The sequence below is a fragment of the Argentina silus genome (genome assembly GCF_951799395.1).
Source record: "Argentina silus genome assembly, chromosome: 1".
NCBI lineage: Eukaryota > Metazoa > Chordata > Actinopteri > Argentiniformes > Argentinidae > Argentina > Argentina silus.
Genome location: NC_139655.1, coordinates 30,922,829 through 30,935,678, shown reverse-complemented (window position 1 = coordinate 30,935,678; position 12,850 = coordinate 30,922,829). Strand labels below are relative to the sequence as shown.

Below are 12,850 nucleotides of genomic sequence, written 5' to 3'. Positions count from 1 at the left end.
GACAGACAGACAGACAGACAGACAGATAGACACACACACACACACACACACACACACACACACACACACACACAACACACACACACACACGCGCATATTTGCATACACACACGTACTTTACTTGTTGTACCCCAACAGTGAGAGAGACAGCTGTGTTAGTTCAAACTATGTCCCCCACCAGCACCTCCTCTCTGGAAGGCAATTACTCACAATGATATGAGCTAGGGCCATTGACAGGTGGACTGTGGTCTTCAGCAGTATGCCAAGCTTTTGCTTACTTTCCTAAGACAGTTGTTGGATTCAAAAACACTGACTCTTTACCATCTAATAGAAAAATAGTGTCCTGGCCAAGAAGCGATTTGATATTATTCTCTTTACTTGGAGCGAGGGTAATGTGTATTGTACAAGTTACAATATTTGCATATTACACTGGCCATTACGCTTGCACAATCTATAGGTAGCTGTCTACATGACCTCATAGGCTATTGCCCTAGTGCTATGCATCAACAGTGCTGGGACATGTGTATTGTGCACTCATTGCCCTGGCACATATGGTGCATTGTACTGTTATAGTGGTACCCAGCTGCCAATCCTAATCCTTTCCCCTCTGAATATGATGAAGTGTGACAGCTGGGATGGTGTGTGTGTGTGTGTGTGTGTGTGTGTGTGTGTGTGTGTGTGTGTGTGTGTGTGTGTGTGTGTGTGTGTGTGTGTGTATGTGTGTGTGTGTGTGTGTGTGTGTGTGTGTGTGTGTGTGTGTGCGTGTGTGTGTGTGTGTGTGTGTGCATGCCTGCGTGTCTGTCCTTCATGAGTATTTGTGTGTGTGTGTATGTGTGTGTGTGTGTGTGTGTGTGTGTGTGTGCGCGCGTGTGTGTGTGCGTGTGCATGCCTGCGTGTCTGTCCTTCATGAGTATGTGTGTGTGTGAATTAAAACCATGCCTTCCCGACACACTCCCTTCACACTCTCATAATTAAAATCCACTGTGAGGCAGCGCTCGTCCAGCCTCAAGCTGCACCATCTATCTCCATGCTGTAGCTGCCTGGGTCAGGCAGGCAGGCAGGCAGGCTGGGGGGTTACGCAACTATACTCAACACAAGTGGATGGTTATGGTTACTTAACACCGCAGGACAAATGAATGTTTCAGGGGGTGGTTGCCTATGAATTTATCAAACTAATGAAAATCTGTGAGAGCTGTCACACAATTGTACCCCTAACCACCCCCTCCCCCACACAGAACACATAAGCGCACACACACACGCACACACACACACACACACACACACACACACACACACACACACACACAAGATTCTGTTTGTCACATGCTTCTCAGGCATTGGCCAGGTTTCTCCTCTTATTTCATTTCATACTTCATGGGATCTTATTGTATTGCTTTCATGGCTTGCAATGATGTGGAGAGGGGTGGAGAGTTGTGGTATTGAAGTGTGTGAAGTGAATGTGCGTGCGTGTGTGTGTGCATGTGTGTGTGCGTGTATGTGTGCATGCATAGATGTGTTGAGTATGTGTGTCTGTGCATTCATCTTTATGTGCATATGCTCATGTCCACACCCATGTCAACGGCACAATACATGTGGACGTGTTTTTAAATAATTGGTGGAAGTTGCTCTTGGGTTGACATGTGGAGCAGAAAAAAACATGCTCCCTCTCCCCTCCTCCTCTCTCCTGTCCTGTCCTGTCTCCTCTCCTCTCCTCTCCTCTCCTCTCCTCTCCTCTCCTCTCCTCTCCTCTCCTCTCCTCTCCTCTCTCAGTAGAACACCTCTATCAGCACGTCCCTCCCAGGCCCACTCACTCCCCTCTTGACCCCAGAAATGTGCTGCATTACTTCACGCCCTATCCCCGGCTCTCAAATGCTCCATTTCCCAGTGTAAATGTTTTTCCGAAGCCATCCCTCTAGGATATCCATTCCAACCATTTAATAACTCTCCGATTATCCCCACCTGCCAGGTAGCCAAATAATAAGCAGGCAGGGATGATTAGTCTCTATCGATCTCCGGGCTATGTGTGTGTATGTGTGTGTGTGTGTGTGTGTGTGTGTGTGTGTGTGTGTGTGTGTGAGTGTGTGTGTGTGTGTGTGTGTGTGTGTGTGTGTGTGTGTGTGTGTGTGTGTGTGTGTGTGTGTGTGTGTGTGTGTGGCTCCCATGTCAGCGTGTTTTGTGTTTTGTCGTCACTTTGCCATTGGAAACAATGACGAATGAGTGAAGGTTGCCCTTTCTAGTGGGCTTAGGCAAAAACAACTCTCTCCCCCAGAACTTTTCTAATTTCCTTTAGAGCACCCGTCAGTAGAATGTTAAAGTCAACATGCAGCGTTGGAGTCATAATCCCACCCTGTAGTGTGACACAAAAAATGTGTCTGCTGTATGTCACACACCATGTAGTCTTTTTGTTGCGGTAGCACATTGACCTTTTAATCTGATGAAATGCAATGCTTTTATTCAGTGTTTGTATTTATTTGGCCAAGTACTTTTGTTGTTTTTTTCCATTGACAGTAATTTGTGCATCCAATAATCCACTGAGACGATGATTGACCATTCAACTGTCATGGCTTTCAGCCAGTCACCCACCTTGCTTTGGATCCTGTGCCCTAGCCCAGCCAATGAGTGAACTAAATGCCTCCTCATCTATTGGGCCTACATGGGACAAGCCCCAAGAACCACTCCAGAGTATCCACCGTAGCTGCCCCTCTGCATACTCCCCCCCCCCCAACAGTGTGTAATTAATGACAGTGAAAACATTAATACATTTTCTTTCACATTGGGTGTTTGGTGGGAAAGCAAGGAATGGGGTCTAGCCATCCATACCAGCTAATGCGGTACTGGAAATAATGTGACCAGCTTTTGAGATCTTTGAGAAGGGAGAAAAAAGTATTCTACAGACAGACAGCTCTACCAACAAATCACAAGTTTGGGTAGGTGGGTGGCTCAGAACAAAGGTGGAAATTGTGCTCTCTGTAAATCAAAATAAATCTCTATAGCTAATGCAGACAGCTAGCATCGGCAAGCCTCTAGAACTCATTTTGTATCGGGGAGATGTTGACGGTAGATTCAGAAGACGGATAACGATAGGCGGATTCCCGGCGTGTGCATGTCCCTCCCCATCCATCTATAAGAGCTGGAAAACAATAAGCTTCCCAACGGTATTACGGGAGCATATGCAATATGTGGGAGGCAACTTCGGGTAGGCTGCTTCAGGCTTTTATCCAAAAGGAGGGAGATGGAGAGATGAAGAGAGAAAGAGATGTGGGGACTGTCGGGACTCTCTCTCTCTCTCCCTCTCTCTCTCGCTCTCTCTCTCCCGCTATGCATGCATTGTGGAACAAAATGTAATAAACGACAAAACCATTCATCATGGGCAGCGGCAGCAGTCAGGAAAACAAATGGCATTTTTGTCTTAAGTGAGTGTGATGGAAGATGTAAACTGGGTGGATAATCGAAAGCAGAGCAATTATGTCAGAGTTAAGCCCAGGCTTTTCATTTACATTTACATTTTTACATTTTTGACATTTAGCAGACGCCTTTATCCAAAGCGACTTACAACAAATACATTTGTCTAAGTGAATCATCTATCCATTAGTCATCATAAGAAAAAGAAATATATGCTAGGATCTGGGCCATTGGCAGTCACAATGCTAGAAGAAGTAAGAATTATTATTTAATTTTTTTTATTTTTTATTTATTAACAGTAGGGAAACTGTACAGGGGGGTAGTGGGGATGAAGAGGTCTTTAGGAGGGACAGTTAAGATGTAGCCTGAAGAGATGGGTCTTCAATCTACGGCGGAAGATTGGTAGTGACTGCAGTCCTGACAGCAGTGGGAAGCTTGTTCCACCAGCGGGGCGCATCAGCTTCTCCTTTTTTTCTTCAGATTGAAAGGCTCATCTTGGCTTGTAGCAGATGGATGCCGCTGAGGAATATTGACTGTAGGGTATGAGTTTTGGGCTCCAAACCTCTCACGTTATTATGTAGGCCTATTATTTATGTTTAATCAATGTATACGTCAGACAATGTTTTGTTTAGCAATTTTTCTATTCTATTTGACCACAAGAATGGTACTGTACTATGTGTTGTAATTTAATTTAGCCTTTAAGTAAGTGTCTTGTGGTAGGGAAAGACATTGGGACATAGAGGACATAGATAGCTTTCTGTCTACAACAATATACTGTGTGACACTGTGAGACAAGAGACAGATGGGTAATGCCTCAAAGCCTAACCTCTTCTGTCCCCCCTTCTCCTGTCTACCCCTTCACCTCAGTGGTCTACTCTGAGGCTTCTGTCCTTCCCATCACCCAATGACGTTCCATCGTGCTTGCACAGCCTGGTACAGAGAACCCAACAGGCAGGAAGAGCTGGCATGTTTCAGGAAGTGACATGGTCGTCTGTGGGGACATGTCAGGATGTTGTCCTCCCTTTGTGCTCTGTCACTCTGTCCTCGTCAGTGTCACCGTGGGAATCCCCTTCTGCTCAGGCAATGTGGACATGACAGCATTTCCCGCTGCTGGCATCAGACCCAGAGGTCAGACCAGGGCATCTGTCTTATGAGAAGCTATAGGACTGGACTTCATTTCCCAGCAGCCTCTGTGATAAATGGCCAGTTATCCGTGTTTAATTCTCACCTGTTCTGATAAATACTCGCCTGTGGCAAGCGGGCTAGCTTCATTTCCATCCCTGAATATAATTCTGAGAGTACATGAATGAGCAGCATTGATTCTGATGTCTCATGGTAACATGAGAACAATACTATTTTCCAACTCTCTGGCTTTGTGGCTCTCCAAGGAGGACAGCAGGCTTTAAATCATGAGTAAGAGTGACACTGTCTGCCCCGCGCCACTGCTCGCCCGCCTCATTTCACCGGCGCTGGACAACCACACCAGGCCAAACCGGATCTCTGTGGCCCTCTGGGTCGCCGTAGCAACTCAACGAGTTCACAATGGCGTGACGGCAAGCACGGCCTGGGATCAGTTCCTCGGATTTTTTGACAAGATTTCCTCAGGATGCGTGTGTGTCCAGTGTGTGTGTGTGTGTGTGTGTGTGTGTGTGTGTGTGTGTGTGTGTGTGTGTGTGTGTGTGTGTGTGTGTGTGTGTGTGTGTGTGTGTGTGTGTGTGTGTGTATGTGTGTGTGTGTGTGTGTGTGTGTGTGTGTAGTGAGGAACCTTTGGGCTCTGTCATTCCTTTCAACATTACACCTTTCCACCGAGTGCAATTCCACACACAAACTAAGGGCTTTGGATTACAGGTCTGTGCTCTACAGTACATACCATGTTGGGAAAAGCACTTAGGCTGGATGGGAATAGTGTTTTTGTACTGGCACTCTTGTGACTCCCTGTGCAGGTCTCAGAGCTGTCAGAGCTTGTTTGAGGGTCTTGTTAAATACCTCCATATTAAATATAATAGCAGTTGTTACCTGAGCTTCGGGAACTACACTGAATTTGGCCTGGAGATTTATGTTCACCACTAAATATGTTCTAAATAAAGACTTTCTCTTCTCTTCCTAATGGGACACGAAGGCCTTAGGCCTGGATTTAGATCTTCTTATGTTTGTATTGTAGGCAAAGGGGCACCTGAGTTGTGTTTCACCACAAATTAGTCTCCCATTGAAAAAGGCTATCCATTCCATGGTGCACACTTGTTGCCCCACATATGGTGAGCAGGTGGATTAACCAGCCTGCTTCTGTCAAAAGCAGGAAACGTACCTCTCATTAACTGTCTATGGTAAAACTGGTAAAATGCTTGAGTTGCGGTCCGCTTGTGGTCATTTGCTTCTCCTGAAGATCCCAGAGAGAGGGTAGGGTAATAGCATCGGTGGTGAATAGCAACTATATGACTGGGTTCTGCTCTATGTCTTCACTGATAGGGACAGTAGTCCTGAGGCTTTTTTTTCCAAATGTTTCTACACTTTGATGATATCTTTTATCCAATAATGAGGCTTTATGATGACAATTCACTCTTTGCAGTCATGCACAGACTTGAGCCACCTTTATCCTTCTAAGACGTCTCTCTCCCAGATATTTTGTCTTCCTCAAACCTGACAGGAAGGTTAATTGTGTCCAGGCACATAATGATTGAGGATGACTGAATGCGAGCATGCCCTGACCTTTTCTGGAATCGAATACCAGGAATGCCAACGTCAAGAGGTGCCGTTGGACAGGCGGCGGAGAGGCAGCATGGCAGACATAGTTCCGGGCGTCAAACCTCCCCAGGAATGTCTCCCGGTAAACAGCACTAGACAAACAATCTGACAGGTACTCGTGAACCGGTGGATTGTCGAGGAGGTAGACATCACCACTCGGAGTGTGCAGCTTCTCCACTGCTGCCCATGTTAAGATGAGATGGTGACTCACTTGCCATAAGAGGCTAAAATTCAGCAACCTACGTGAGACTTTCAGACATGCAGGTCTTATACAGGCTGGTTCTGTATCTGCCAGTCACATGAATGTGACCTAGAGCGGCTTCTCTAGTCTACTCTATAAAAGGATATATATCAAAGGAATGCCATCCATCAAAGGCTAGATGCCATGCATCATTATAAGACATTCAGAAATAAAGCAGTACAGTAAGCTACAGTCCATGCAGCGGCGCAAGATGACATCATCAGAAAAACCTTCCCTTCATCAAAGACAGTTTTTTTTCTTCTCCCAAGGGCCCTCACTCCCCTCTCTCTCCAAAATGAGAGGTGGTGTGGTGTGAGTCGCAGAGGAGACAGCTTGACCTTTTGCTCCCTTCGTTTTGTCCTCTGGAGAAAGAGATGACTAACTCAACAGAGAGAAATCTGGCAAAGGGGAAGAAGGTGCGTCTTCAAAGACCCTGGAGGGAAGAAATGAAAATATTAAATAACTAAACAATCTGTCAGGAAGCAGAGAAAGTGTTGAAAGGGATTTCTTTCTATTTCTTTGGGGCATTCGCTCATGGGCCGCTGCACTACCACGTCCCGCGGGCGAATGCTTGAAGTGCAAATTGTAACCAGGAGGGTTTTTTTTACACTAAAGGGTATACTGTTGCCCTCAGAGAGCCAAAACCCTGTCATGGTCCTAAAGATGTATACCTTTATCAGTGCTGAGATCATAGGGCGGCCCAGGGCTTTGGTCTATAATGAGCAAATATTGAGGTAGGCCCTTTTGAATCCTGTGTTCCTTCAATGGCGTGTGGAAAATCCTTGTCACTGTGTGGGGGCCAGCGACCCCGGATGACAGCACAGCATGAATATGCTAAAGCACTGGGATGACGGAAAGATCCCCCCCCGCCCTCCAAATAAAACTGAGTGAGAGAGGCAGAGAACGTAGCTGCTCAATGTTTCTTCATCCTCTATGTGTTAAGTGAAAGCTCACACAGATCCCCTTGAAAGTGGATTAAGAAAATATCTTTCCTCTTACATTTCACTCAGACAGGAGCCAGTCCTGAAAAAGAGTGTCCTTATCAAAACATTACACAGGATCGTATTAATCAAAGGCAGCCATGTGTGAAATAGGGGCCCAGTTTCGACCTACAGTACTATGGTAGTGGTAGACCCCTTTTTGCAATTTCCCCCAAACAGTGGAAGCTGGCACTGCCCTCCAGGAAAGCCCAATTATAATATCAGGTTGGTGTTATTACTGTTGATTATGTGCTTTGAAGGCCCGCCTTACCCTAAGTTCACTTCCTCTCTCTCTCTCGCTGGTCTGCTCTGAGACTTCGAAATCTGACCTGCCTGAAAAGTAATGAATCACACAGACTGGCACTCTGTTCCACCTCTGTGTCACACAAACATATGCATCTACACACACACACACACACACACACACACACACACACACACACACACACACACACACACACACACACACACACACAGGGCCTGGCATGGTTTTTGGCATATGAGTGGCACTTTGGAGGTGATCGTGCAGACAAAGTACATTTGAGACGCAACATTAAACACAAGCTCATACGGCGCAGACAGGTTGGGTTACCCACCTCTGGGCCCATGTCACTGTTGTAATCATAGTGGAGGCAGCAGAGCCTGTGAAAGCCTGTGACACGGTGTAACCATATGGAGGATCACGGTGTCACCATATGGAGGATCGCGGTGTAACCATATGGAGGATCACAGTGTAACCACATGAAGGATCAGTCAGTCCAGATCAACATTGCTCATGAACATCTACAGGTCACACATGATGGTGGACGGAGGCTGATCAAGTAAAATCATCTGCTTGATCTCAGTGCAGAAAGCTGAGCCCTGGTCTGGGCGACAACACATTCATCATGGGATTGCTTTAAAAAAGGTTCTCCAACTTCCGGTCCTGGACTGTTATTAGATGTGATACACCTGTTTCAAATAGTCAACTAATTATGATTCTCAGTCTGGAACTATGAATAATTTAATCATGTTAGCGCCAGGCAGGATCAAAAGCCTACACACCCAGTAGCTCACCTGGACTAGAGAACCCTGTCAACTCATGTACTGTCTAGTCTTCCTGTCCACATTGCCATCTTCAGGCCTACCAGTTCATGTGACCCGAAGTAGAGCACGTTCCCAGCCCTCTCACAGAGCACTCTTGACCTTGGGACCTCTCTGGAACTGGACGATGTTCGGTCCTCTGCCAATGCTGAATGACTTGGTCCAGTGGGGTGTGCAGGATCCTTGACATCAGATTTTAACAACCAGCTTGTTTTCATAAGCAGGAGGGGGGGAAACAAGTTTGATAGATTCGCCTTAAAGACTTGAGAGAGCGTTTGGCTGCCATGCTCCATTAGGCCTTGGTTCAGCCAGGTTTCAGCCTATCCCCTTTCTCTGAGGAGGATGGAGGCAGTCTGTGTACAATGTAAAAGGAACTGGAGGATTTGGACAAAGGTCCATACTCTCTCTCTGGTGTTTGTCTTATCTATTGGGGGTCAATTGTCCCAAAGAAAGCACTGCAGCACAGACATCTCTGTTGCAATGGTATTAGACTGCTAAATTACCCACCCATCGGGAAGTCATTTCTTGGTTGACTGCGACCCAACATACACAGCGCAGTGAGGAGAAAATGTCAGTTTGGTGTCAAGACACTGAAATAGTTTTAGAGAATAAAATAAAAGCATGAAAAAAGAATGAGAACATTTTCTACGGCGGGCATGTAGGTTTACTTTCAACACACCCTGCCCTCCCTTCGTTGTTTGTGTTTCGCCTTGAGCAAGGACATCTGGTCATTTAAGTGTTTTCATCACATCTTTGTTGACAATCTCTCTCTCTCTCTCTCTCTCTCTCTCTCTTTCTCTCTCTCTCTCTCTCTCTCTCTCTCTCTCTCTCTCTCTCTCTCTCTCTCTCTCTCTCTCTCTCTCTCCAATTTCACAGTGTGTTCAACTGAGCCCCTGCCATGGGTAGCAGACTCCAATGTCTATAATGGCACAACTCATATAGCGAATTCTAATTGCCTGGGGTTGAAACTGTATGGAATGTATAAGTACAACTAAACCAGCATTTGGAAGTTGTTGAGCTTCTCCATGGTGCCAAGAATCTGTTAGATCGGCTGTAACTTCAACAACACATAGGAGTTATGAAGTGTTGAAACACTGTAATTCACCAAAATAACACACACAACCCCCTTCCTGTTGGTTGACGAAAGCAGTGTCACACTTCATTCTAAATATTATTTGCTGTAACAAGCTTGGCCTATGATATGTTTTTGATGTCTGCCGAGATTACATTTACAGCATATGCTTAGCAGACATTTTAGATGCTTTGATATTGTGTTATTCAATGTCGACCCAATAAATGTTTTTGTTCTCTGTGACAGCTTTGCGGAAGATGTTCAGAACCACCAGAACATCAGTTAAATGATTCAAAATGCTTGCATTGAAATAGATGCATTGGTTGGTTGCATTATGACTTTCATTGCTTCCTCGTGAAATGATACAGAAAATCAAGGTTGATCTGAACAAGATTTTCCCAGGAATTGAGTTAGATTTATTGGAGAGTAACATAATAGAAGCATAATATTTGATTTGAGGTCTCTCTCTGACATATGTTTGGTTAGTTTATTAGCCTGTGGTTGAGAAATGTACTCATTTTAAGCATCATTGCCATAGAGGTCTTGCGCTGGTGCAAGATTGGTGCTGTCACTGGAGAATCCTCATTGTATGGATCAGAGACATGCAGGAGGCTGCGTTCCAATATCTCTTCCTCTCCCCATCTCTTTTCCGATATGAACATTTACAGTACGTCCTTCATCCTTTTACCTCAGCCTATTTATTTAATCCCCTATAGGATGATAATCACAAAGTTGTTCCTTTATACAGTTAATAACTGTCTGAAACGTATAGCCGTGGCTTTGGATGACCACAGAGGTTTTCACACGCATCCCCAGGGCTCTTAGTCTTCTGTTGTTTCAGATGCCTCTGCAGGCTAAGTGATTGCAACTGAATGGTGTTGAGTTGAGGGCATGAGCGCAGATTTGATTTGTCACTTTTAAATGTCCACTCCTTGGCCCTTTCCCACACTTCAGTGTATGTATCACAGCAGTTGCTTAGCAATGCTGGAGGCCTTCCACCCTCCTACTCTTTCCACTCAGAACCCCCCCCCCCCCCCCCCCTCAACAATCCCAGGCACCCCCCCAACCCGTCCTCCCTCCCTGTCCTCCCCCTTCCCCCAAATCCATCTTGGCACGGGTTCCGGAGGCAGGCAGTTGACCTGGGTCATTACAGGGTGTTTATGACCCAGAGAGAGAGCAGCTGAAGGCCCGGGTCCATAAGTTTGCGCATCCTTGAGAACGACTGCTGTTGCTAATGGGCCCTGTCCGAACTAAACCCCCCCACCACACACCCCACCCCCAGGTTACATCTTCTGATATTGGATGCCTGATGCTGTGACTTCCACGATGGTCCTATACTGTTACTTCCATCGGGAGGCTCCAAGAGAGGAAGATGGGAACCAACCAAAAAAAGCAAGGCACTCAGTCAACCTCACAAACACTCAGTCAACAACACAAACACGAAATTTGAGTTTTACTGCTGTTTACAAAAGCCATTTTTTCTCCAGGACACCTCAAGTTAGCTTAAAGTGGCAGGATGGGAGTTAGTTTTAATAGAGCAAGATTATATTGATTTCACAGTCCATGATACACATGGGGGGTACATTTGAAATACCATGTAATGAATAACAGGGGGAGTTTGCTGCACAGATTTTCCTGCTGTCCTTGATTATTTGGTCCATGACAGAGTGCTGTCCAGAGAAACTCAGAGAACACATTGGAAGGTTTTTTGTAATACCTTACCAGTATGAATAAAGCCGCAATAAGAATATGAACATTTTGACACTCCAAAAGTGTCTCCCAAAGGGCCTTTTGTATTGAAATAAAAGTGCTGACCGGTGAAATTGTTAGATAAATGTTATCTAAAAATTTTAGTCTACAGTAACTATTTGAATTGAAATTCATCAGTTGACTTTGTTTCCTAGGTGGGGGTGGAGGCGAACAACGGGGATGCTGTGTTCATTCGGGAGTTTACATTGACTCGCCATGATAATCTCCCAGAGGAGCCACTCCATGAAGCCCCCAGCAGCCACAAGCCGGAGGACCCGGTGAGTGCCAGACCCAAAACACCTCACTCACTGCCTTTAATCTCTGTTGAAAAACTCTGCTCAACTCAACTGTTCATTCACATACAGTACAGTTGTTACTGTCCTGGTAACCTCTCAATTTACCATGAAAGGTGTTGCTCTTATGCTCTGACGTCTAATCTACAGTATGTCATATCTACCATTGCATGGCCATGTTTCAGACGAAACTGAAAAGTAACGCCTGTGTTAACCTAATGAGCACAAAAGAGTAACAACAGAGAAAATGGAAGTGGTGGCCGAGCCCAATATGAAGTGGAGGCTGAATCCATGAGAAGCAGCATAATGCTCATCCAGGGTGGGGTGGGCTTTCCTGCGTCACTATGCTCCCACTGTCAGCGGTGATGAGTGGCCAGCCTTGGCTCCAGCTGTTTCCCTGAGCCAATCACTCATCCAGCTGTCTTATCTAACAGGGGCGTGGCCGGTCTAACGTCATCGTCATGGCGAACTTAGCTGCTTGGCTGACCCACCGTCTCTCGTTAGCATTGACGACGCACTTGGTCATGGTGCCAATTGAACAGTTTGTTCGTATTGGTTTAGGAGTCTTTTTTTGTTGTTGTTGTATTTGTTTTGGAAGCAGTATGGACAACAACACACAAACATACGTATGTCACTGTGTATTTTATTTTACGTTTTGAATAGCTTAGAGAAGAGGAGTGACTCTATGCACAAGCTCCTGTACTCCTGATTTATTTGGTCCATTATTGTGGTTATTTCAGTAATATCTGTTGTGTTTTTGTTGACTTAAACATAAATACTGAATATCACTGACTCACCCTTCATCTGGTATTTCTGACGCATAAGTACTCTTTCAGTTCCAGGGTACAGTAATAGTCTCCTAATGATAAATCAGTCCGCCCTGGTCAATCCTTTTGATGACTGGATGTCATTAAGTTTAGGAGAAAAGTAGCAAATGGATGGCCTAATCAAAAGGCAACTCAAGAGAATTCGGAGAAGAGAAATCTATTTGCTGGGCAGTTCACTGTAGTAACTATGTCCCATGACATGTTAGGGCCGACTTCAAAACGCCTTCACAACCAAGACAGGAATGAATGAGTGTAAAACCAACAAATGTCCCTTGATGTTTAACATGTGTTTCAAAGGCAGGGTAAAACTAGGCTCTCGTAATTGCATTTATTTATCTTACCTAATTGCGGTTCTTTGCTCTTTGCTGTATGTATACTTTCCTTAGCAAGTGACCTCAAAACTAGGTTGACCTCCCCTGTACCTCACACAAGACTGACTACACTCTCATTAACACTCTCAT

The 12,850-nt window shown here is 45.4% G+C and overlaps 1 protein-coding gene across 1 annotated transcript in view; it reads left to right on the top strand.

Annotated features, from left to right (window-relative positions):
- LOC310814605 (ADAMTS-like protein 1) overlaps positions 1–12,850 on the top strand; it is a gene marked incomplete at both ends in the record, with an annotated part of 105,115 nt that overhangs the window by 26,105 nt on the left and 66,160 nt on the right. Inside the window, one exon of the mRNA XM_083684100.1 lies at positions 11,425–11,547. Coding sequence (XP_083540226.1) covers positions 11,425–11,547 — 123 coding nt within the window. The remainder of the gene's footprint in view (positions 1–11,424; positions 11,548–12,850) is intronic.